The sequence below is a fragment of the Xiphias gladius genome, chromosome 16 (assembly GCF_016859285.1).
Source record: "Xiphias gladius isolate SHS-SW01 ecotype Sanya breed wild chromosome 16, ASM1685928v1, whole genome shotgun sequence".
Lineage (NCBI taxonomy): Eukaryota > Metazoa > Chordata > Actinopteri > Istiophoriformes > Xiphiidae > Xiphias > Xiphias gladius.
The window spans coordinates 9,818,895-9,845,680 of NC_053415.1; the positions used below are offsets into that span (position 1 = coordinate 9,818,895).

The 26,786-nt window shown below is 38.8% G+C and overlaps 1 protein-coding gene across 1 annotated transcript in view; it reads left to right on the forward strand.

Moving 5' to 3' along the window:
• The first annotated feature begins 8,801 nt into the window (after nt 1-8,801).
• Nucleotides 8,802-26,786, forward strand: part of LOC120801133 (general transcription factor IIF subunit 2-like) — a 43,886-nt gene continuing 25,901 nt past the window's right edge. The window contains exons 1-4 of the mRNA XM_040147696.1: nt 8,802-8,991; nt 9,310-9,383; nt 9,648-9,666; nt 10,114-10,258. Of these exons, the coding sequence (XP_040003630.1) occupies nt 8,926-8,991; nt 9,310-9,383; nt 9,648-9,666; nt 10,114-10,258 (304 nt within the window). The 5' untranslated portion in view covers nt 8,802-8,925. The remainder of the gene's footprint in view (nt 8,992-9,309; nt 9,384-9,647; nt 9,667-10,113; nt 10,259-26,786) is intronic.

A 26,786-nucleotide genomic window follows, 5' to 3' on the forward strand; every position in this document is an offset into this window, starting at 1 on the left:
AATGAGTCCTGACCTAAATCCCATTGAAAACCTTTGGAGGAAGTTGAAAACAGCCATTGCAAAAAAGGACTACTGCAAACTTAAAAAAGCTTGAACACAAAGCAACAGAAGAGTCACAGAAACTTCCAGCAGGCAGGTGCAAGAAGCTTCTAAATGGCTACAAGAAACATTTAGAGGCTGTCATTGTTTCCTAAGGTTCTGCAACCAAACCAAATATTTTGAGTATACAAAACTGGTTAATTTGCATTTATTTCTGAAGTTATTCTAAATTTTGTACTAAAATGCTGGGGTGCCAAAAATTTCAACCAGGACTGTAAAGCTCCCACAACAGTTGACAAACAAAGAAATAATTAAACGTTACCTGTTTATGTGCTCCACAGTCAGGTACCACAGTCAAAGCATACCTTAACATGGAGCATGACAAATTTGACAAATTTGTCTTCAAACATTTTTACTGATTTCAAATTTAAAAAATGTTTTTATTCTAGATGCATTTTTTGTTATTATAATTTTTCATATTATTACAAGTTTTTTGGTCAAGTGCTGTATGATCACACAAGCAAGGAATATAACTCTGGTTGTCAACAGTAGCCCTCTCTGTATAGTTACATGCAACGCCAAAACAAACATGGATAAACAGACATACACATGTTATATATAATTCATATTAATGGTGGAATAAATGGTTCCATGGAAAAGCAGAAGCTGTTTGATCAACAACAAGAGTTTGATTAACTGCAGTTCAAAGTATTCTAGTAGTCCTGAACATGCACATTTCGACTGTATGTGGTGTGTGCTGATATCTAACTCAACCGACAATGAGAATCGCCTTTGTTCAGGCTAACAACAAGCAATAATTACTCGCTGAATAACTAAAATGAGCCATGGCCTACTGAAGGACAAGTAGTTGTGAAGTCTTGAGGATAGAAAGACAGATCTATCAGAGTGGAGTGGTAATGACGGTGGTGAAACCAACCAAAAGTTCTTGAAACAACAGAGGCTTTTGCTGTGGAGAGCATTGGGCCATTGCCAGTGATGCAGGGTGCAGGGTGTCTGTGTCCCTTGTCTGGGGCTTGTGTCCACTGAGCCTCCCCTGCTCTGAATTGAGGCCAGAACAGATGCTGGCTTTATTTTTACTGGACGATTCTCCAGCATAAAATCACTGTGTGTGTGTGTGTGTGTGTGTGTGTGTGTGTGTGTGTGTGTGTGTGTGTGTGTGTGTGTGTGTGTGTGTGTGTGTGTGTGTGTGTGTGTTTGTGTTTGTGTGTTACTAGATGTTTAAATGTCCTGGCCCACCACATTCATTCTTGAATTTTTCCTCCCACAAATACTGTAGTCTCAATTTAACTTGGCGCTGCTGTACTTCACTGTTATAAAGATAGAAGAATGAGGAAACCTTATGAATTAGAATAGCCGGGAAAAGGTGCAATGGTCCTGGACAAAAGCAAGAGTTGCAGTTACAGAAACCTGCTTTTCATTTTTACAGTTCTACACATTGATACCTAGATAATGTAGATTGCTCAAATGCAGACAAAAAGTATTAAGCATCCACTTTGGAAGTTCATATCTGATGATTAATCATCCAGTCACAGGCCTTTTTCTATGTAGATTGCTGCCACCTGCATACTTCATTATAGATTTTCAGGGATACTTCACCCAAAAATACAATCTATAATCTATATTTTTATGTGTGATTACTGAGGGAGTTGTGTGGGGTTTTTTTTTGTAAAGTTCAAATAATGAATAATATTGAAATCAAAGGGTTTAGTACTAATGTTTAACATAATGTCATGAGCATGTCGGACCACGTGTTACATGTTACAGGTAAATGTCACATGGACACCCACACAGTCAGAAATGTATTGTCTTACACTTAACCTTTCAGTGTTTGTTTCGTTCTTCTATCTGAATGAGGGTAAAGACCAGAGGACACGTTCTCTCCTTATGTACAACAACCAGCAGACTCACATAATATGCCTCCAAAGACTTGTCAAAGCAAGGTCCTGGAGTCTGATCTCTGAATGTCTCGTCAGTGACATTTAAACAGTACCAAAACAACCGACTGCTCCCTCATAAATGCTAGTATGGAATGAGGAGGGCTTTACTTGGCAGTGTTATCGGTGTAAATGTGAAGCAATCCTCAATAAGAGTAAACAGATTGCCTTTAGGGTAATAATAAGTGACAAAAATCTGGATTAAAGGCTTTTATGTTAAAATGCCCTGTCCTTATATAAACGTTTGTTTATTCATGAATGCACTGACAGACTATAGCATACAGTCAGCGCAATGAATTAAACAAAGCAGTAACTTTAGACCTGCATGCTTGGCTGTTGAGTGACAGGGAAACTTAAGAGCAGCTGTTGGACACACTGTATTTAATAATGAAGTAGAGGATCTAAGATGGCACAAAGTCACATTCATGTCGACAGAAACTATGTATGTAAGTTATTTTATGGGTAATCTTTAAATGAACCTTCAGGATTTGTAGGAACATATCTGTTGTTCACATGTACAATCATGATGTAAGGAATTCCAGTGCTGAAATTTCATAATTGTTAGCCTTCTTTTTGCATTTTATGACCACCTATCAAGAGTCCCACCAATATGCTGTAAATAATTGTCTTTTCTTTTCCATAAATTATGATGTACTGAAAAAGGACCTTAGATTATTGCACCCCCATCAGTTCAGTCAGCATATTTGTTAGAAACTGTAACTGTGAAGACACAACATATCTCCCAGTTTCACGTACACAGCTAATGACTGCAGTCTCATCAACAATATCAAACATATACTATACGCTTATTCTATATAATAAATATGCAGTATACAAGTTGTCAGTTGCTGTCTGACGTATCAGCAATGGTGCGCTACTGCTACTTGATTAACAATGTACTCTAGAGCATAAAGTATTTTTACATCATGCAGAATGTGGTAATATACAGTAGCTCTGTCAGCTTGATATGAAATCTGCCTGATGACTTTACACCTCACAAAAAGCGCTCCTGCACTTCATAGACACAGTTTTTCCACCTGCCGATGCCACACAAGATGCCTCAGTATTCAAGTGTGTATAAAAAAGAATATTCCTTGAGGTTCGAAGGGAAGGGCCCAATTATATATAAAAGCCAATTAATGAATCCTGTTTAGAATTCAGATTTACAGAGAAACACATACAATCTGTGGCCAACTTTTTAAATTCACCTACTCATCAACAACAAACATCCCAGAGAGGGACTCACATGTTTGCTATTCAATACAATATAGGTCATGAAGGCGGGCTGAAGAGATGGTTTGTTCTTACTGAGATGTTTGCAAGTAAAGTCTAGAGTTTACAGAGAACCGTGCTATAAATGAAGTTATGAAGTTAACAACACTGTAATCAGATGACGGAAAACAGAAAAAAAACCCCATCATCTGCTCTGACGAATCTTTTATGACAATGTGAGTGAAATCAAAATTTTTTAATAAACAGCATAAATCCATATATATATATATATATATATATATATATATATATATATTTGTCAAAGGTACAAAATGGTGGAGGTTGATTGCGAATTATAAATAAGATAATGAGCATGAAATCTATTGTGCTTCTTTTCCTCTTTACTGGAAAGTCCCTTTCTTATGCATGTAAACCAAACTGTCACCTCTGGTTTTGCAATCAAGGTGTATGAACCAGAAAACACTGAAAAGGCAGAATGATTTGGGCTACATTTACAGGCCAACTGGTAAATAAAAATAATTGTAACCTGGCAGGAAACCTTAAACAATATGTCTTCAGTCCCTCTCAAAATTCATTCTATTTCCTTTCCTTTTCTTTTTGGCTTCCTATCGTCGAGACTGTATCTGCCAACGAGGAGCTACCCTGGAAACAACCCTTTAATGCATTTTGAGCACTTACTGTGGAGATTATAAGAATGGGACTCATGTTTTATGTTACGATAATGCCAAATCTCGTCAGGTTCTGGAGAAATCCTTGTTTCAGTGGGACCACTGCTTGATCAGGCTATGAAAATAATATGATAATATCATTGAGAGATTGTCTTTTTAGCATCTAAAGGTTGGGGTTTGTTGATGGATATGGTTCAGCATAAATCACTGTGCTGGCATTTAACTCTGTGGGAGATTCATAACCCTAGTCTTGCCCTGAAGTATACCCAGACTGTGGACAAAAATGCCTACCTCAAAGCGAGGTTGACCTTGAGAGGAAAGCCAAAACCCTCAGCCAGTCACTGCCAAGTTCATTTTATCCCTGATGAAAAGGGATTTCTGAATCTTTCAACCAGCAGAGGACCGATAGAGGATTTCTGGAGTCTCACAGAGTTTCAGACTTGGGCACACACACTTTCAACACATTCCAATGATGCTGAAAAACTGCAGCCAGAACAGAAGCTGGGACACTTTGGAGACTGTGGCTTGATGTCTCAATGTAGATCAGAGTTTTCTCTGTGTTAAGTGAAATGTAAAAGTGCTGACAGAGAGGACTCAGTTTTCTCTGAGCGAAATCTTTGTGTTACAGAGATAGGGTTGGTTTGTTCTAGGTCACACTAATGAGAGATCCTTATGGGGCACAGGAAGTTATATTTCTCCACGTCCAGAGAGCAGTGCCAACTGCTGAAAATCTTTGCTGCCAAGGCCAACACATTATTTTTACATGGAGGTCTTAGTGTTTACTTTCAGCTAATTGTGTTCTGTGCTGAGTGTGCTGGCTTTATACCAATCGAAAACTAAATCAGCTGAACACCAGCTCTGCTTGAACATTGCTTTGAGAATCTGTACACTGCACAAATACCAAGACTAAAAGTATATATTGACCACAAAAGGCTGTTTGCCTCAAGACTAATTTTGCTGTTTTTATCAACTTACCCATGGCGGCGTTGAATGGGCGTTTGCTAGAGGAAAGGCCATAAAGTAATTCAAAATTAAAACTAATCACTCCATTGGGAGCGTGAATGTGCTCAGCCAATTTCATGGCCGTCTGCCAATTAGATCATGAGATATCCTTCATGTAAAACTGACATCATATTTCGCCTGAGAGTGGTGCTAGATGAAAGGTCAGTGTCAGTGCCTGAGTGATTGAAATGGAAAGGGGACAATTGCTGTAGAGCATGCTTAGTAAATTGCGTGGCAGTTTGATGATTTTTGCCAATTTGTTGTGTAAAACGGGATCTTTTACCCTGATGGTCTATGGCAAAAGTCAGTGTGTCCCAATCAGGCTTCAACATCTGGGGATCATAAATATCATAGCAATCTGGCCAGCCTCGGTCGTGTTGTTATGGACCAAAGTACTGGATAAAATGTTCCAATTGACCAACTGACATAGCTGTCCCTAACACTGATGGGTCAAAAATAAGTAATGTGTACACTGTTTGTCAGCGTATTCTTAAATAGCAGAAGTGGATGGAAGAGAGTTTTCAAAGTTTTTAAAAAATGTCCTGGAACAGCCACGGTATTTAAGATTGCATGGTGCCCCGTGTGCAAGACTGCAACTTATCTATTCGGTTTATTTTCTTGCGTATTTCACCTCATTAAACATAATACATTTATATAGTGGAGAAAAACTATAATGGAGTATATAACAAGAGCCATAATTGGGAAAAAAAATCTCTATATTTGTAAATACATTTTAATAAATGAAATAAAGATTTCCATTTTTTTCTTGTTATTGTTCATTCATTCATTCATACAGTGGTACTATGTCGAGTTCTAGTACTTATCCACAAGGTGGTAGTACATACAAATCAGCTGCAGTGGTAAAGGACAATGCTAGCGTATTTACTCCAAATGCTTCCGTATCCGCCACTAAATTGAAGATGCAAGTAAAGATGCTGGTTTTAAGATAAGCTTTGTTTCTCTCTGTGTCTTCTCTATTTTCCAAGCAGCTCATCACAACTGCACAATCCTCAGAAATTAGAACATTTTTATCCAGACCTCTCCAGAGATGATCCTGGTTTAGACAAAGACACAGGACATACTTAGCTCACAGAAGAAAAACAAACAAACTGCAAGCAAGATAGCATCATCATATGTTATTGTATGTAACTTCACATCAGTCTAGATATGCATCAGTACACGTTTGCTTTGTTCTCATGTCATCTGCCACCGAAATAAAATGATGAGACATGGACCATCAGCAGGTCAAGGTACAGTATATTTAAATCAGTCATACACACGTGTATCTCAAGTCAAATTAGAAAAGGACAATCAAACAGGCAAAACAGTGTTAGAGTAATGGTTGTGTATTATACTATATATCAAAATATTTAAAGATGATCATAGCATGGAATTTAATTGTAAAATGACTCTGAATTTCATTTCATTCAGTCTTGATGTCTTAATCATACACAAATGTTTCCCATTTGGGTTGTTGAGACAGTTGTGGCCAAATGGCAAACAGCACTGTCTTTTCTGACTGATGCAGAGCAGTCACGCTAAAATGATTCATGTTAGTGACTTTGAAAGCTAATGTTGATTTACTCTGGTCTCAAAATACATCCTTCGTTTTTAATAATAATAATTAGTGCGCAGCTGAACTGGCTTACCTCTTCATATAGTGCGTAGAAGCAGTGACTTCAAGTCATAGAAGGCTTTTTAAATATTATTTGTGAAACTTCATTTTAACAAGAATGCAGAATTTTTTTTTTTTTATCATAGTGTAATTGGAGTAAACAATGAAATACTAGAAGAAAGAAATAATCTCTATGAAAGGTTTGAGGCTATCTGGCTTTCTTTTATAATCTTGTATGATAAGTCACTCATAGCCAAACATTTAGTGGTCTATGTTTGTTTTTGTATTTGTGATTATATGAGGTTTAAAATTCAAACACACAATGCTATCATCACATTATATATTGCGAAGTTGTTCTAGAAAGTGAATCTCATAACTCTTATCCCAGCCCTCAATTAGTTCAAATCCGGTTTACCACTGTCGCGACTCATGTGTATCCCTGCTCTGCAGTCTGGCAGCATCAAACTCAGACAGCACTGAAGAAAACACCACACGACTGGTTGGTGGCAGGAAAGACAGTAACTTGACTGATTGTGGATGGAAATTTGGAATTTTCTTTTTCTTCACTGCTGATATACACTGGAAGGAGAAATGCTGCCCTCTTGTTGCAATAGATGTAATGAAAGATATTGAAACAGGAAAACTATGAAAATGTGGAGAAAAAAAAAATCAGAGATGGACAGTAAAGGGTAGAATAGCTCATCCCAGCTTTTCAGGTTCACACATTATCTTATCAGACATAATGTGCGAAGAGAGATCATCTTCACAGGCGCTGCTGCAGGTCCAACTGGACAGTATGACCGAAAGCGAGTGTAGGCTTTCTGCTGATCCACATGGTGATGCTACCAGTCTCTGTTAAAAATGACATAGGTAGACAAAAGAGTTGAAAAGTCTTTTCATTAAAATAAATACATATGCGTGAATTTTTAAGATAATTATAAATGACAATGATCAAGAGTATAAAAGTGAAAATTAATTGTAATGTTTAAATCTTGATCATATTTATGACTCATAGAAAACATACGTTAGAAAACAAGCCACAAGTGTATAAATACATCTAAATGTTTAGTATTGTTGTGTAACATGTCTTTAAAAAATCAAACATATTTTTTCATCAACATTTTATTATTGCCAGTCAATCTTAAATGCAAACCCACTATTTGATGTGTCGCCTCAGTCCAAATCCATTGCCTTGTCATTCATTTTGACAAGTGAGTCAGCACTCTGTTTAACTGTGTCTGTTTTATATTTGCTCTGCCCTCTTATCGGACATCTAGTTCTAAAAGATGCTTGATAATGTTAAGATGGTAATTGTGACCTTATTTTTTATTATTGTGCATTAACATTTCAGTGGGACATTTTTCCGTAATTTCAATCTCGCAATAAATATCTAAAAAGAGACGCAGGAAATTTAGCTGCAGGCCCTCAAATGGTGAGATGGCAGACAGTTTCACCTTTTGACTGGGAGTTCGGTGGTCTGAATGTTGAACTTGTGGGCTACAGTCCATCCAGAAAGCCACCCACAGTACGGACATGTTATGCATTCAGAACCATGCTTGACTCTGGACTTAAGTGCCCTGATCATCAGGCTGAATTACAATTTTGTTTTACCTTGTGGAATAAATCAGAGATGTGGGCGGTGATTCAAAAGCTCGGGATGTTAAAGGTTAGAAGCTGTGTTGAGCTCTTGTGGCACTATGACCTCAGTCCGTAGCCCTTTTTTAAATCCGAATTATGATGAGGATATTTTGTTAGACGCCGGCAGCAGTTGCAGGTGGAGGAACAAGACCATATAATTGATCTGTCCATCATGGCCCTATTACATGTAATCTGCAAAGGGGCTTAGAGGCAAAATGAGCTGTTGATCTCCTTATAACCTTTTGTTCCCTCCCTTCTCTTTGCCTAGTGTGCAGTATTTCTCTGTCAGAATATTACATGGCCCAAGTCTGCTGCGTGGTAATTTTTTTTCAAACGCTAAATGTATGCACAATATAAGCACATTATTAGCTCAATGGAGATCCTAGATTTCGAGAGAGGAGCATCAAGTTCAGTTAATAGAGCAGGACCCAATTTAAAGCCCTTATACTGTGCCAGGTGATGTGGTGCTTCGGTGGTGCAAATTCTCAAAACATTAAAACTGTTTATATTACATCACAACCGATACAGTATTATATCACCACAAACTGAACACCACACAGTCATGTGATTGTCTTAGTAGTGGGATGTAATGTAATTTTAATGAGGTCACAAAATCACAAGGAAAGATGAAACAGGAAGTTTTATTTTGTAGCTGATCTGCTTAATTGGGTCCTGCCAACTGACGTGAGGCGTTAACGACACCGGTTTACCTGCCAGTTCTTTTTTTTTTCTTTTTTTTTTTTTTTTACCTGGGAGCTCTGCTAACGTTGAAGCAATGTCGGATAAAACGGAGGTTAACCTGACCGGAGTCAAACAGAGTAAAGGCGTGTGGCTTGTAAAGGTTTGTTTTCCAGGTGTTGTGTGGGGATGCACTGCTACGGGCTAACCGAAGTAGCACTTCTACCGCACTTCGGGAAAGCCGTACTCGTCCAACCTCAGATGAAGCATTTTAACGCTATGCGTTTGCCATCCCGTCAGTTGAGGCTCGCAGGCCACTGACCAATTTTAACTGGACCGAATTAACCAGTTTAATTGAGTTAACTGACCGGATGGAGCGCTTACATTAAAAAGAGATGCGTTAAAACCGTAAACAGACCTTGTGTATGTGTTATTTAGTAATACGAGTGACCTCTTATATTGCCTTCATATCCCTCACCAGGTTCCCAAGTATTTATCTCAGCAATGGGACAAGGCCACGGAAAAGGGAGAGGTTGGAAAGATAACCATTGGAAAGTATGTACCTTATTCTGAAGTGTTCATCAAGAAGTTTTGAATACCTTTTATTATTATCTCATTTCATTATCCTGTCAACGATTAGTCGATTAAATGTTTAGTCGATAAGTCAATTAAAAAACAAACAAACAAACAAAAAAAAAAATTCCTCTGCAACTATTTTTAGAATGGAATAATTGTTTCAGTCATTTCTTTAAGTAAAAATGCCAAACATTTACCGGAATCAGCCTCTCTAATTTCAGCAATTTTTCTTACACCTGACAGGAAGCAAGGCAAAACAGAGGTGAGACATCTTCATATACCAATGAACAGGCAGCTTGGACAGTAGGCCTGTATAACCGTTGTCTATGGCTTAATGGCAGTGATTGACACATTCACTTCTAACTGTGATGAGATGATCTTTTAAGCCCTTTCCACTTATTTGGTGACTTATTTGGTTGGGTCACTGAAGTTAAGGTGAATCAACAAAGACACTGATTCAGCAGGCGCAAGTCTAAACTACTTTTTGCCAGTGGTTGTTTTTACCCATTTAATCTGCCTATTCTGTTGTTTTCCTCTTTCTTCTTTTTTGTTTTCTTTGGTCTGTCACTGTTTGCTGCTGCACTGACCCAACTTCCTCTCAGGGATCAATAAAGCTTCATCATTATATATTTGACCTTGTCTGATGAATTGAAGAGTAGGTTTATAATATGACTTGTCAGCAGTGTCTTGACCCAGCTCTGTTTCTCAGGTACGTTTCAGCCTGAATGCGGAGCTGAGTGCGCTGGGCGCAGTGGGGGAGAAGGATGGATCACTGCAGGTCCCAAGGGATCATCCGTTCACAATGCACACAGTGGGCGGACAGACCATGGCTGTCTTCAGCCAGAACGACACAGGTCGGTCTGCAACTCAGCTGTTCCAGCCCTCGCCGCTCTCTTTCTTTTGTGCTACATAATGTCATGTTTGACAGGTGGCTAGAGGGTTCGGACTGAAATAGATCTGACAGTGTATGGGATTCCTCTAATGGTCCACAGGGCAGTTTGGTTTGTGAGCTTAACAAAAGTCCATATCCTAGACAGATATGGTCTGTAACTCTTAATGCAGGAACCTGCAGATCAGTCAGTCTGAAAAAGTGGTAGACAAGAAAAAATGATTTGCTTGTCGTGAAAATAAAAAGGTGTGCGTATATGCATTGATTCAGGATGAGGATGTTGCTGTTTCCCAGAAGAAAAAGAATAAATATAAAAAGTCTGTCTTGAATCTGAAACATTCCGAGTTTAGAGTTTGGTTGACTTTCTTGCGCTATGTTATAACCTTTGTTAATTTTCCACATTGAGTTGTTGTGAATTGAGCTAAAATCAGCAATAAAAATATCCTTATAAAGAATTTTCTGGTAGCTGTACATAAATGTTTAGTTTAAACTGGATCAAGCGACAAATCCTGAAGCTGCAGCGTTGACAGGTAATAGAGGAAACTAAAGCTCACAGGGAATTTACTCAAAGTAGTGACATATGACGTTACAAGTAGCCTTAGTTCATCTAGTTTCTTAGGTTTTCTTGCTTTGGAGGAGAGCTGGTTTTGATAGATTCTGCATTGATTGCACTGTAAAAATCATGAGAATACTCAGGGTGGCTTTTGATTTATGGAGGATGTTTTCTGCCTGGCATGATGTGTCTTACTGCTTTCTGAGCCAGAGAGATTAGCAGAGAGATTAGCATCAGATGCAGATCTTAAAAATAGCTGCAACTGTGTGGTTCATTGTCTAACAGCATGTGACATGAGAATTACAATAGATTTGAATGTTACTTTTAATGGAATAACTTTATTTGATAACTTTCATGTAACAGACTAATAAAGGTAAATAATAATGAGCTTGATTTAATTAATGTTTCAAGACAATACCAAGGGAAATCACAGATAATTAAAAATCAAATAGAAAATATAATGGGAAAAGTAATTGGAATGGAGTAAAAACAAAGATAAAATAAATAGCTGGAAGCGCTTTCAAATCAGTAAAATCTCAAGAGCAATTCTGTACCTCCCAGGGTCAGTATCAATGACGTTACGACTTCTCAAGGTATTTTTGAAACACTTCTAAGGGTGTTTGTAATTGGGTGTTGATGGCACAAAATCAGCAAGCGTGTTTTGAGCATTCGCCAATTGGGGCCAAATTGGTTTAATAAACAGAGTTGCCAAAACTCTATCCAGAGGGGAGAGTGTGAATCTAAACGGAGCAGTCAGTGGTTCTCTAGTGCAGTTTGGCATGAAAAAAAGGTTTTAAGTGTTGCTACTCCAAGAGTGACAGGACTTTATATAGAGAGCAGCTAAAATGTGACGTGATCTACAGGAAAATGAGAAAAGCAGAGTTCTGTCATCTCTCTTATTGTAAATATAACAGAAGAATCATAAATTAGCTCCTCTTAATGATGTGACTGTATTGTAGAGATGCCAGAGTAGTTATTCACCGACAATCCAATATATCTACAGTTTAAAGCAATGTTTGATATGCTGTGATTTGTGTGACAGATTGGAAACTAGCGGATGGCACTGACAGTGGCAGTGACTCAGATTAATGAGCTGTTTTCTTTCCCCAAGTGTTCTGTTAAAATATTGGTTTGGCTGCTGTAGTAAAATGCCTATAGATTTATGTGCATTTCCCTAGTGTAGTCATGCGTTTAATTTCACTTCCATGTCTAGTTGACTGACCATTTTTATTTGGCCAGTGGCATTTATGACTTTGGTGGTTTAGATCTTTAGGCCAAATTGAGCCCATTTCATACAAAAATCATTGTGTGAAATGTTTTTTGCTCCCTCTAATGCAATCAGGGTCCTGTCTTGAAGGAGATTACAGAATGAGCCCGCTGTGAAAGGGTTCAGTCAGTCCTGAATCCCATGATATGAGCAAAAAAAAAAAAATCCCCCTGGCGTGTGAACTTCATCCCACTTGAACTTCTACAGCGAGAAGGGAAAGAAACATAGAAGGAGGTCACTGTCAAGCTTTTGAGCTGTACGTCTGTACAAGGAGCCAAGGGAACTCGTCATGAATCAACGAGCGCATTGATTTAAATTATGAGAAACAGCCAAGAGAAACAGGAAACATTTAAATAATTATCTCATTAAGCAGCTGAGCAGACGGTAAAACAAGATACAGGCAAACCCAGGAGCACATCAGTTAGATTACGTCTGTTAGCAGCAGAGCACTTATTAGAAGAGGAAGTACATTGGAGAATTATGATGTTTTGGTCAGTATAGCTTATATTTTAATAAAGATGAATCCAATCATACTGTAGCTAACTCAGGACGAATATTACTTTCTAATATTAATATGTAAGTGAAAACAAGAAAGAAAGAATAAAATTTAAATTTAAAACGTGCACTTTCGGTATTTTTTCTTCTTTTTCCAGCCCACAGAAACTAATCATTTCCCAGTTCCTGTACAACCTTGTGTGTCCACAACGAACAAATATATCCTCCAGCATTTTGAATCAGAACATTATGCAATCCTTTTAAATGTTTTGATGGAAGCTTGTGTAACTGTTTAGGAAAGAGAGGTACATTAGCTCACAATACTTCAGATGAGTAAAAAGACTTGAATTTGGTACAAACCAGATTCTGTAGTTTGGAATTGCATTGAAAATTATACTTATATTACTATACTACGAACATAGACCAAAAAAATCCTGGATTTAGAACAAAACAAATGGTGAGTTGCTCCTCAAAACCATACACACATTAGTTTTTGTCAATCGAAAAATATCTGACTCTTTGGCTGCTAAGTGCTGCACTATGTTCATCACCTAGTTGCTAACTTTATCTGTTGTTTGGTGTTGAGCAGTTAGTGTACATAGAGGGTTCTTAGAGCTTTTCCACTGAAAATAGCTGCCTGCTCTGTACTAAAGTGAAGTGAAGGTGAACAAAAACAGTTGCGGGCTGGTTAGGTAAACAATCTGAAACTCTCCATATAGCCCTTAAAGCCAAGTGGAGCTGCAGATTCACTTCATAATTCTCTGTAGGATCAGCAATACATGGGACATTGTCACGAAAATATCGATTTATCGCTGTTTTAAAGGGCTGTGGCAAACATTTACATGCTAATCAACTAGTCTTAAGACCAATAAGTGAAGGGAAAGGGGAAAAGTGGGACAGGGCGCATGGGTGAACGACTGAAAATGAGTGTGCAAGAGAGGTAACATTCGATGAAACTGAGATTCAGCTTTGTTTAATACATATTTTCTGTGGAGGTTTAGCAGAGATTTGGAAAGTTGGAGTCTCTCTGTAACGTCCAAATTTTAGCCTGTGTTAGCAGTCCAATCTGAGTGAGGTCACACCACTTTGCTTTCTTAACATGTAACCGCAGCTTAACTGGCAGGAAATTTAAATTTCTGCATCTTAATGCATGACAACAGATGGCTTCTCATCAGCTACATCTCTGTCATTGTCAGTAAACTGTGCCTCTAAAGTGTAATGAAAATTGAAATAAAACCCCCTCTTCATCAGGATACATCCGACAGTCACAAGGTTTATTCAATCACCGCCCTCATGCACTTTAGGTGCACCCACACTTGCAAGTGCATTAATACCTCCTACATGTGATAATGGATTTTTCTTTTTCAAGTTTTTTTTCCTATTATTTCAGTCTTGTATTACCACCAAAAACAGCAACACTTCAAAATGCTCAGCACTAAATTATTTTTCCTGCAAAAATTCAGTTGAATCATTAAAAAATACATTCAGACTCAAGTAAAACTACTAAAGCTTTGCATTTCAGGGTCAGTAGAGGATCATCGACTTTATATTATTGTGTTTGTGAATGTGGAAACATGGCATTCAGGAGGCGTAAAAAAACTCTTGGTATTTTATCTTAGGGATGTCAGTGCTCCACATGCCTGGCTTGACTGTGAAAGAGCATTGGAAATAAGAAGTAGGATAATGTCCCCAGAGATGTGGTGGTGTGTAGTCTCTATTTACCTGACTGACGCTCAGCTCCACCCCCACTCGCCCACAGGAAGGTGTACTGTATGACACTGGACTCCCACTCACTTTCCTGCAGTCTTACACACGCACATGCACACACAGGTACACACACACACAGGTAGACACACACACACACACACACACACTACACCTGCATGTACACATTTGCTCTGGTTTGATCTACACTTGCACTCTCACTCTCACACTTTTTGCCTCACACCTACTCAGATTTGAACAATTCTTGACACCTCGGACAACACAGGTCTACATTTTAAAATACTAGATTTACATGTGAGAAAATCTAGCCTGAAATCTAGTCAGTTTTACTATATTACATACACATATGGTCCTTGTAAAATTAGATTTTTAACATTTAATGTAGATGATGACTGTAGACATCAAATACAATGTTTGAGGTCAGACACTATTGGCTCTTCGTATAGATTTTTCACATACAGTCTTAACTGTCTGAGTGACAAAGACAACACACGGGTAAATCATGTTGACAGAATAAACTCACGTGTTAATATAGTACTACTGCTATTGTGGGTCTCTTACTACTGACCACTTCTAACATTATTACTGCTTCTATTTCTCTTACAGTACCACTACCACATAATGTGCAAAGCTCACAAACTCTCTGCTCATTTTGTATTTTTCGCAGAATATGAAGCTAACACTGCCAATTGACGATTGAGGCATTACAGGGCACAATATCAATATCATACTGACACTGATAATCCCTGATTTAAGTATTTTCACAACACTTCAGTTCATAGGGGGGTACCTCTAAAACTAATATCGAAACTCCATCAGCCTCAGCTGTACTCGAGATTAATGCAAACATGCTAACACACTAATGTTAGCATGCTAATTGAAAAATTAAAACAAACAAACAAACAAAAAAATGGATTCTTAGGTTAGGTTAGGTTTTATTACTCAGTACACAAAATTCATAATGACGCTAGTATTGTGTTTAAGTGAATCATAAAATCATATATTGTAAATCGCATAATCCATTCCTCCACCTCCTTTTATAAAAGTAATCACTGAGCCAACAATAGCGAGAGGTTTCTAATGGTGACCGTCAGTGACTGATACGTACGCGAATGGTGTCCTACATGGCTTTTGTACTGTAAGGCTGCTAGCTAAATGTTCCTCCCTTATTTCCCCTCTCGTTTTTCTGCTTTGTTCCAGCAAGGCACAGGTATTGATTAAGAGGTTGCTAAGCAACAGGCTTAGCTGCCACAGAAGTGTGCAGAGGGGAACAGAAAGCCAGATGTAACGTACTGCTCTGTTACAGTATGACTTTTCCTCAGCTGCGTCTGTAAAGCTTTTCTCTAAAACTTTGCAATCCTTGAGTCCTTTGTTAAATGACTGAAGTGCACAGAACAGGATGCCTGCATTCATTTTGTCAATTTGTAAACTTCTATAGATTCCAGGAGTTGCTTGGTATTGTAACCTTGAATAGCCACTTTGATGCTCCTGCTTTGTATATACACTTTTTAAATACGCCTACTACTTGTTGAACTCCAGGGTGTGAATTTTTTTTTTTTTTTTTTTTTTCTGATAAATTTCTATTTGCTGCATTGCATTCTGGTCTTTCAAGCACACTATGGATGTAGAAATTGACTCTAGAAAGATGTTTTATTCTGAAGGACACACACCAAATCTGATGTTCACTATCCATGATTTAGATCACTGAAACTATGTGAACATCAAACAGTGTTATCATAACTGTATGTACTGTGTTAGTGTTTCAGCATGGACTTTCCTGTAAGACATTTTTGATGCCTAGACTAGATGCACTGACTACAATTTTCAGACCAATCTTATAACGAAAGAGGAATAAATAGTCACCAAGTGATGCTGCTGCAGTTGTTACTGTTTTAGTTAGTTTTTGTGCAAAACATTTCTTACTTAATTCAGTTTTTCTATATTTTCCTCACACCTGAATATAAACACAATAAATAGTCTGTTCTTTGCTCATACTTGTCTATGAAAAAGATAATTGACCCATCTAAGTGAGTCCACAGTTCTTGTCTTATACAATTAGAAAATATCGGATTCTTTGATTGGAAATTCACAGGTACAAGCCTGTGTACGTAAAGACATGTATAGAAGTTAACTACGAATCTGAAGGTACACTTCGGTAAAAAACAACCAACCCTGAGCTTATGTTATGTACGCTGCTAATGACAAGCAGAAGTTAAGGCCCCTTAAAACTTGCAAATATTTCTCTATAATATTTAATATTTATGACTAAATAAGTACCAATCAAAGTTAAAGATTTGAATAATACATCTTCAGCTATTATTTAACAGTCAAAAACTCTCAACACAATTAAACAATCCACCAGCTGCCATCAGATTTTGATTCAAATGTTGCTTTGATTAGTGCATGGAAAGATGTGACACTTGAAACCAGTTCTAACTTTGCCAGAAAATGTAGATTTATTTATGACTTAATCGCTCATAGTACGAAACTAATAGAAAAAGACAGGGGTTCCTTCAGAGATGACACAGATCAGATTTGCAGCCTAAATTAATTCACTTTCAGATCTGGGTCAGTTTTGCATCAATATGAACTATGGCACCGTGTTTTGTTCCCAAATGCAATGACAAAGTGTGAATTTGCTAAAGCTCTGTTTTGCACCTCTGACTAGCACCTTCTGCATAGCAACACCGGCCAAGGCTCATGGGTATTGTAGTATGTACCTAGATCCGTCCTCCATATTAAACTGACAGAAAAAATGTTATCTCTCAGAAATGAAGTTGAAATAATTAAAACGGATGGCCCTAGCATATATGTATTATTGTTACGTTATTCAGGGGAGGCCTGTGTTGTGTTTGTGTTGAGGAATATTGAGAGTATCAGAGTTTAATGCAACTCTATATTCAAGATATGTCCCAGTCTGTCTGATCCACAGCTTTATAATGTCACAAACTCTAGTTTCACTGACAAATACTGGGATTGGCTTGGCTGTTACTCCGATCAGGACTCAGCCATTCACGAGAACACCACCAGGTCTTTTAATTTGCGGAGTTAAGCAGAGACGTGGGCTGTGATTCAGAGGTCTGGAAGCGGGCTAAATATAAGAAGCAGAAATTCATTAATGTTTCTGTGGTTTGTGTGAAAGGGAGAAACTGCTGCTGTCCTGCTGTGATATTATTTGAAATCCCTGTTGCAATGTAGTGTCATGCACTAAACCAGTGGAACCGTGCGGGCTTTTGGTTGGATCCTGGGCAGACTCGTAGGTGTTTTATTGAAGGAGTGTGGTTGGCTTAGCTTTGTAGGTTCATTCCAAAAGTGTGCCTCATGAATCGCAGAGGGTTTAAAGAGGAATATCTCTTGACTGCATACCTCTTGAAAAGCATGACTTTATAGTCAGACGACACTAACAACACATGCTTTCAGGACTATATTTGACTTCATTCACAACGATTCAGCGGGCATGCAGTGTGAATCGTTGGCATTCATCTCCAGCTTTCAGCAGTTCCTCTCACTGTACTGGAAATTGTGCACTAATAGCTGTGTGGTTGGGCCGTTTCCATGGCTGAAGTCAAGGAGAGCAGTCTTGGTGTTTTGTTAGGAGAGTTAGGGTTGTGTTCTGCCTACGTTAATCCATTGGGAGGCTTCAGACTTCCTGCTGTAGGAGAGCTCAAACCCATTGGACATACTCACTGTCAGAGCTGGTTGAAGTTTTCCGCTCTCCCCTGTTGCTTGAACCACCCTGGTATTTGTTAGGCAGAGTTTATTTATCCATGGAAATTAATTTGAGCTCTGTGCTCATTTCTGACTAGCTCACCGTCTCTCATTGATACAGTTTTACACCTGGCAGCAGTACATTTAGAGTGTAAGAATCCATTGTTTTCTAATGTATACGTTGATTTGAAGGATTTAATATATTTATATTTATCCATTGTGTAAATTATTGTCTGTATGCGAAAAGAGTAGTTAATTGTGGAGTAATGAAAATCAATTTAGTGCCTATCTAATTTGCCATTGAACAAAGGTTTTAGAAGAAGCGGCAGCAGCACAGCTTCACCCCAGCCCCTTGCCACATAATAAGTTGCCAGTCTGTTTGCTATACCCAGCTAAGACTGTGTGGCATGGCCTGAGAGTCACGCCACACTATTAGCACTGCTATTAGGGAATAGCAGTGCTACAGCAACTGCAATTCCCACAGCTATTAGGCTATTCCCTAATAGCCAATGCTACTAGGTAACAATGGCCCTAAGAGGCCACTGCTATTAGGGAATATTAATGCCTTGAAGAGGCATACCTGATATGCAACAATGCTTAGTTAGGCGGCAAGTGTCAAAATGACACCACATGAATGCCTGGACCCAGGGTTTCCACGAGCTTGTCTTCTTCCCAAATGTGCATCCTTGTACCATCACTTAACGAAGTAAATGGAGCATATGTACCTGATCATCCACGTGATGTGAAAGCATACGGGATGCATTGGTACAGGCGACGTTCTTCCATTGCTCGTTGCGCATTTTAGGTGCTTTTGACATGGGTTAACATGGGCACTCTGACCGGTCTGTTGCTACGCAGCCCCATACGTAGCAGGATGCAATGCACTGTGTGTTGTGTAAAATTCCTCCCATAACCATCATTAAAATTTACTGTGACTTCAGTACAGTGGCTCTTCTGTCAGTTTGGACCAGCAAGAATAGCCTTTGTTGCCCTCACACATCAATTAGCCCTGGGTGCCCAACGCTGTGTCAGTGGTTCGTGGTTTGTCCCTGTCGGACCACTGTCGGAAGGTACTAACCACTGCTGACGGGGAGCACCTTACAAGCATTGGTGTTTCAAGATGCTCAGACCCAGTCGTCTGGCCATAACAATTTGTCTCTTGTCAAAGTCGCTCAGGTCTTGACACCTGCACATTTCTCCTGCATGCAACACACTGACTATGAGAAGCGACTGTTAACTTACCATCTAATAAATGCGCTGTTGTTAGAAGATAATCAACATTATTTGCTTCATCTGTAAGTCGTCATAGTGTTTTGGCTTATAGGTGTATAGTGTAGTTTGTTGTGCAATAAAATAGAAAATGTAAAATTTACTTATTGGTTAATTTGATCATTTTAATAGTATACTGTTATAACTTTTGCATCATTGCCAACTATTGCATAGTGTTCAGAATCAAAATTGTGTTATCATGGTACACGTCAAACGTGCTTTCAGACAGGGAGCAATACTGCTGCAGTGGAAGGTCTAATAGCAAATTTTGTAATCTTAAAAACACCATTCATCAACGTCATTTACTGGTCCAGAATTTTAGTTTTTGTGGTTGCCTTGGCAGCAAGTTGAAAAAGTTGAACCATCATCAACTCAGACGGAAACGGCAAATAGTTGTGCACATTAACTCTCCCTGTCAGAAAGCTTTCTGGCACCTTCAAGTCCCTACTGGAGCTGCTCAGTGTAAAGCATCTTGCTCAAGGGAACCTTGATAAATCTAAGGAAGGGGAGGCATGTTATTTCTGTTTTCACCACATGGCAAGCAGTGCCACCTTTCGCTTGGCATTACTGAAATATAGGAGAGGGTAGTAGGCTTTTCCAGTACCCAGAGAGCATGATTTTCTATTTAAAGAGGGCAGGCAAATAGTTCTTTGCTTGTTCTCTGGTCATAAGCCCATCTCTCAGTACATAAAAAGCCTGTTCTATTTTATCAGCCCAAAAAAGATTAAAGATTAAGTGTATGCACCCATCAGGTTTCCTAAAAAAAGTCTTTCCCTGCAGTCATGGTGAAGCATGGGGCTGAATCACTGTGATTCAAGGCCTGCTACTCTTCTCAGAGATGCAGGTTTGATGTTGCCCAAGGTGAAAATAGGATAGTGAGCCTGCAATTGCCTAGCAAGAGAAATGTCACTTGTGTTCTCATTTCTGTTTTGCTTCTTGAAACGATAGTTTGTCCAACCCCTGGTGTGCTCCCACACTCTGTTACACCCAGAGTAATGACGCTCTGTTGCCAGTAGATACAATGTGAGTCTCTGTCAATAAGTTGCTGAAAGAGTGAGGTTATAGTAAAGCATATCGTGAGAAAATGTGAGGGAAGAAGCCTCTTTAAGTCATGTTTTCAATTAAGTTGCAGGTGGAAAGTGTCGAGGTGTTTGTCTCTTTCATGCCGCTGTCCACAGTTATTGTATTGAGTCCTAATTGTGAATGCAGTAAACTGCACAAGCTTTCATTGAAGTCTTTTCTCCCAGTTTACAGTTAATGTTATTTTTTTCATCTTGTTTCAATACACTCAAAGCAACTACACAAAGACAGCTATAGACCATGGTGAAATGCTCGGATTTTACGTTTTTCTTATAATTTCATCTGCATTTCTTCACTTGTAATATCACAAGGCAACGCTGTTATTACAGCGTCCATTTCAGCAATCCATCTTCTTCTATCAGAGAGAGTTGGAGAGCTTGTCCTGTGTATGTGTGTGTGTGTGTGTGTGTGTGTGTGTGTGTGTGTGTGTGTGTGTGTGTGTGTGTGTGTTTTGCCATCCCTGCTGCATTTCAATTGAAGAATCCAATTTATTCTAACAGCCCATTTCTCTATTTACCATCCAGAAGCTCAGCTGACCTGCACCAGTGGGTTTTTAGAGGTAGATTAGAGTCGGCTATTGCCTTTGTAGGGAGTCATGCTCACTGATACATGAATAAAAAATATCACATTATTGTTAGACCAGTGCATGAGCTGGCTGGAAAGTAAGACTGATATTGGCTCTTTATTGAAAATATAATAACAGCCTGTTGTCCATGTCTGATATGATGGCGGTTCCTCTGCACATAGGTCGCACAGTCGGTATATTTGTATTACTTTTGTGTGAGATCTCTGAGCAAGAAAATTGTTTTGTGTTGTGTTGGAAGCTTTTAATGAGCAGTAACAAAACTTCATTCTGCCTTAAAGCTGCTCACCCACAATTAGTCTGGCTTTCAGTGTTCAGAGTTTTAGAGTTCCTTCGGCCAAATCAGGCCGGAGATGAGTATGTTTTACTGAGATTCACCTCCTGAAGACAAGCCCCAGCACTACCAAATGGAAAAGTGAAGACAAATGGAAAAATGCATGAATAATGCTACATACTGAACGTCGGGCTCTGTGTAAGGGTTTAGATGTGAGACTTACAGCAGCTTCCAGATAGTCAAAACTCGGGGTTGACAGACATGTGGGAGACATGGTTAAGAAAGGAACATGCAGAATTTTTTATCAAATTTAAATTAGTCATTTACAGTGAAAATGTCCTCTTCAGAAACAGAATGCACTGACTAGTACTTGTACTTACTAAGGCCTTGTCCACACTAGAGATATTTTGCAAAATAACATTTTCCTCTCTATTTTGGCCTTTTATCCACATGCAAACAGTGTTTGAGATCACTCAAACGCTTTCTGAAGGGCAGATTTTTAAAACCTGGTTTATGTGTATCCGTGTGGACATGTAAATGTGAGGGTTTGGGAAGCAGTGACATCACAGCTCAAATCACGCAGGCCCCTTGTTGCTTTGTGTAATGTGCATGTGCCTAATAATGTATAAACATAATAATACAATAATAACAGATATATACCGATTTCTTTACGTTTGGTTAGGACTCTTAATTATAAGTTTACAGCTTTACTTGGCATTGCTGCACCATTTCACCTGCATGTAAAAGCATCTGCATCTGCTGATTTCAAATTGGTCCACAGCGTCCGCGGTTTTAAGTCTGCCGGAAACAACGGTTTTGTATCAGGCTTTTCATCTATTGCCACATTCCAGCGTTGTGTGTATGGAGATATTTTGTAAAATGAAGGTCATGTGGACAGAATTAAATTTTTTTTAAACGGAGGGGGAAAATATCTGTTTAGAAAAATATCTGTATGAGTGTGGACAAGGCCTAGATCCCGTCTTTCTCTCAATGTACATAAAATTCAGCCACCTAGGGAGGCTGTTGGGAAAATTTTAGCTATATATGGCCCGCCCTCCCTCTCTGTGTCCATTAAGTACAGTTCACACAGCAGACATACAAGGCCGCTTCATTGTTTGTCTAGAGACCTAGACCAGTACTTCTATGTGCATGCTGGAAAACTACTACTACTGATACTAGCCACATGTTTTCTGTGTGTCTGTTTGTTTTTTTTTTTATTTGAAAAAACAATGTTGAAATCATTAACTCAAGGAATCAGCTCAACTCAGGAACTCAATCTTTTCATTCCTGAAAATTGAAAATACTACATTTCAATTCTCCTCCCACTGGCAACCCATACTCTCCTTTTTAGAGGCCTGTCGCCTGATGAGATCTTCTTGAAAAGGATGGTCTTGGTCTGCTTCCAAGCAGACTTTGGTGCAGTTCCTTTGTTGTCCGAAAGCAAACAGATCAACCACAGGATTTCTTTATAGTAGATATGTGATTTTTGCATAAATTCAAAAGCTAAAATACTAATACATCCATTTGTGAACTGTTCAGGAAGCGATCTTATAATTGGTCTGTGTAAGCAATGTATATTTATCTAAATCTTTTGGTAACCATGGTAACATGTATGTGTGTCATCACGTGAGTGCTGGGGTTTTCCCTCATTAATCAGGCAAAACCAGTTAAAACTGTGGTCAGCTGTGCTCGTATCCTACTCTCAGACATAATACTCCCACAGTAATACACCCTGTATATTATAGTACAATACGATTCTTTTTCATCCCGTATCTATCAGTTAGTCATTATTCGTAACGTGGTCAATTTGAGGTATTACAATACTAATTATGCTTATTCTCACTTATCCCTTCGTAAGCTGTTTGTGACACCAGAGTACATAAATGTGCACATAAGGAGCATTCAGGTGCTGCCAAATGGCAGGACATTTGCTCATTTGCTCACTTTAGTGCTTGAAAATGCTTCAGATATATGTCCAGGGTATTCATATTGTTGTCAGCTGTGAAAAAAACGAAACATATCCGTATGTTGAATTTTTTTCCAGCGGTTCCGTTTGCCTCGAGTCTAAGTGTTGTATCAGAGGCCTTTACACCCTACAAGACAGAAATAATGGGATGAAAACAACACATCATTAATAACATCCCTCTACAAATACAGGTGTTGGCATTGATTTTAATTCATTAAGTAATTCTATCAAATGCACACACACTTGTCTGTTGCAGCCTCTAATGTCAGGTTGTGTGAAAGTGTTGATTACCACTTTCACACATATAGTAGGAAGGTGGAGGGCAGGTTGGCTCTGATTTCTTCTTCCACGTCGTTCTGAGTCTCTGCCTCTTCTCTGCTGGAAACCCTACTCATCTTTCTCTCTCTGGTCTGCTCTTTAATGCTTTTTTCTATTTTTTCTATTTCTTTACTTTTTTTAGACCTTAAATTAGTTTATTGCAAAAAATAAATCAGCCGGTACTTTAATCAATGATTCTTTTTTTTTTTTTTTAAGCAAGACTGCCAAAAATGACCCATTTTTAGCTTCTTAATGGAGACGATTTGCTGCATTTCTCGTTTTATGTGATCAAAAAAAGCATATTTTGGGGCTTTTGATTGTTTCTCGAATAAAGCAAGCAATTAGAAGACATCATCTTTTGGTTTGAGAAATTGTGATGGATATTTTTAACCATTCTATACATTTAATAGACATTTTACAGACCAGATATGGTTGAAGCTCTACTTCCACGATCCGGGTCGGAGTTAGATGTATTGTTCTGTTTTACTTTTAATGGCATATTGTCTATTCCGTCACAGATAGCATTTAAATTGAATAATTCATCAACATTATACTAGTAGTAACAGGTGGATCTCTCTCACTTCACTGGCAGAATGATTAATTTTTTTGAAGAAGAAGAATATGTCTTCAATGTTGAATTGAACAACAAATGATTCCCATTAGACTTTTATAACCAAAGGGAAAAAGGACAGTTCTTGGGTGAAACACTTGTTTTTTTTGTATGTTTTTTGTCTATGAAAATGCTCATATTTAAAGTATCAGCTATTGGCATCTTCAGTGTAAAAAAAATGAAATATATTATTCCATAAAAATAATTCTCTACACTCACTGTTTCATTGTGCCCCCTGCCTCTCTGCATCTGTTTCTAATCCTTTTTTTTTGTGTCTGAATAATGGTTGCCGCTGCCGCTTTTGTGTGAGCTAAGAGTGGAAGTGGAAGGGGCCTCATCCCCTCCTCCTCCTTTTCATCACCTTGTCTCTTTCTCCTCCTCCTCTTCCATTGCCTCTGTTTCTGGAGTTGAAAAATAAAAACCTGAGGTATGTTAGTCATTTTCTGGCTGAGCGGCACCACACGACTAAGGCATCATGATAAGGAGGGGTGTGTTACAGAGAGAGAAAGAGAGCAGTTTGCGTATGATGTAGGAGTTGAGTTTGCCTGGCAACAGGTGAAATGACTGAGATGAGATTGTTGATAGTAGTATGGTTTGAGCTTTTGTCACTGCTGTTACCACCTCTCTCCTCTTTCTCCACCTGTCCCCCATCCTCCTTTGCTTGCTTCTGGTGAGGTGTGGACCACTTTGACTATGCGACTTATAAGTAAACCATTCACCATCATAAAAAATACATGGAGCTGTTCTGCAATTACTGCCTCAGACTTGAGGTTGTTGATGGCACAGTGTCTGTGCTAGGGTTGACATCTGAACAGCACAGGTTCAGTGAGTTTATCTCCTCACATTTGGAACATGGTTTTACATGTGCATTGTATGTTTGTTGTCTGTGTTTGTGTGGAGTGGGCTGTGGATGAGGTTTGCCTGATGTCAGAGGTTGGTGTGGGTGTATGAATCATGATGGGGGTGGTGGCGACTGGGCCGGTGGTTTGATGTCAATGGTTGCAGATGGCAGCAGGTCCTTTTGATATCAACACACTGCTATGTATGTTTTACAATCGGAGACTGGAACTAACGGCTTGAATTGATATGGCTCAGGACCACTATGGTCCTTCACCACACTAATGTCTGCTTCAGGGGATTCTGGAGTGGAAAAGACCTCCACCTCCAAAGAGGCCTCTAGCATAAGTGCCCTGCACTTCTATTTTGCTCTCCATTTTTCTCTGGCCTGGGGATGTCACTGACCAACTCCTGCCCCACACATCCTGAGGGAGCTTTCTATCATCAGGGTTTTTGGAAACCAAAAAAATTTCAACAGAAAGCTTGTGTTTCAATCTGGGGCATGGTCTTTGAAAGATATTGGCATTTACCATGCAGGGAAATCTATTGAAAGGTGCAGTTGAGTTGCATTTTGGGAAATGTGGGATTCAGCGTTTTTGGAGCTTTACTTGTACAAAAAATTAGGTTAAAAAAAAATTAGGACATCTCAGCCTCTGTGTGTTGATTTTGATCCCTCTTTTTTTTTAAAATGTGTCCCTTGCATATCCCCCCATTGTGGAAGTGCATTAATAAATTACCGGAGTACCTTTTTAATTATTTTATTGTCTACTCATCTGTGTGTGTGGAGTGGAGGTTTGCCTGATGTCAGAGGTTGGTGTGGGTGTATGAATCATGACGGGGGTGGTGGCGGCTGGGCCGGTGGTTTGATGACATTGCCTGCTGGAGCAGATGGATTCAGTCGCCATGGAGGGGGATCGCACTTACACTTAAAGTGAGAGATGCTGTTCATTCAATGGTGACTGATTGTTGCTCTCCATTCGGAAACATAAAGGTTTACAAGGCAACTCTGCATAGTTGAAGTTCCAAGAGGCAGCAACAGGCAAATTAAATTGTTTTACAGAGGCTTTTCCCCATGGCAGGAATAAAATGTGGAGGAAATGAATGCTTTTCAGTGTTAGGAATTAATACATTTAAACACTTCCACTCCCACCAGTTTCCAAAAATGGATCTTGACGCATGCCTGCTTCACATTATTTGGACATAATCCAGGCGAGACTATTTTGCATTTGCTTTGGCACTGGCAATGTCGTCCACTGCCAAAATAGGTTTTTCATCCTTAAATGCAGCCATTACACACTAGTATAGAGTTTTTATGTGACCCAATATAATTAACCTATTGATTTATGACGTGGTAGGTCAAATTTATTATGTTTTAATTATTTGTTTTGCACTGCTCCAATGAGCTTAAAAGACCCAAACTTAAATTTTTGTCATATTCACTGTTTGATATTTTCCTCCTCCGGATGTTAATGGATTTAATGCGATATTGATTTATTTTTTTTAGGTATCTATTTAAAGAGGTACTGCACACTTAGACATGTTTTGTGAACTGTGAACTAAATGGTATGACTGTACTGTGATGAAACACATCAATGCTGGTGATGATTTTGACATTCCTTATCAAAGTAATAAAAATCTGCTTTTTAATGGGTTGAAAATGGCTCAACATGCCATCTACTGTTTAAAGCATCCTGAAACTTGCAAGGTCAATGCTGATATAGTTAACTGCTTGGGACTTATTTACATCATGAAGTTTATTTAAAAAAAAATGATAACGCCCTCTAATCAGAGATTGGCGCCTCACCTCC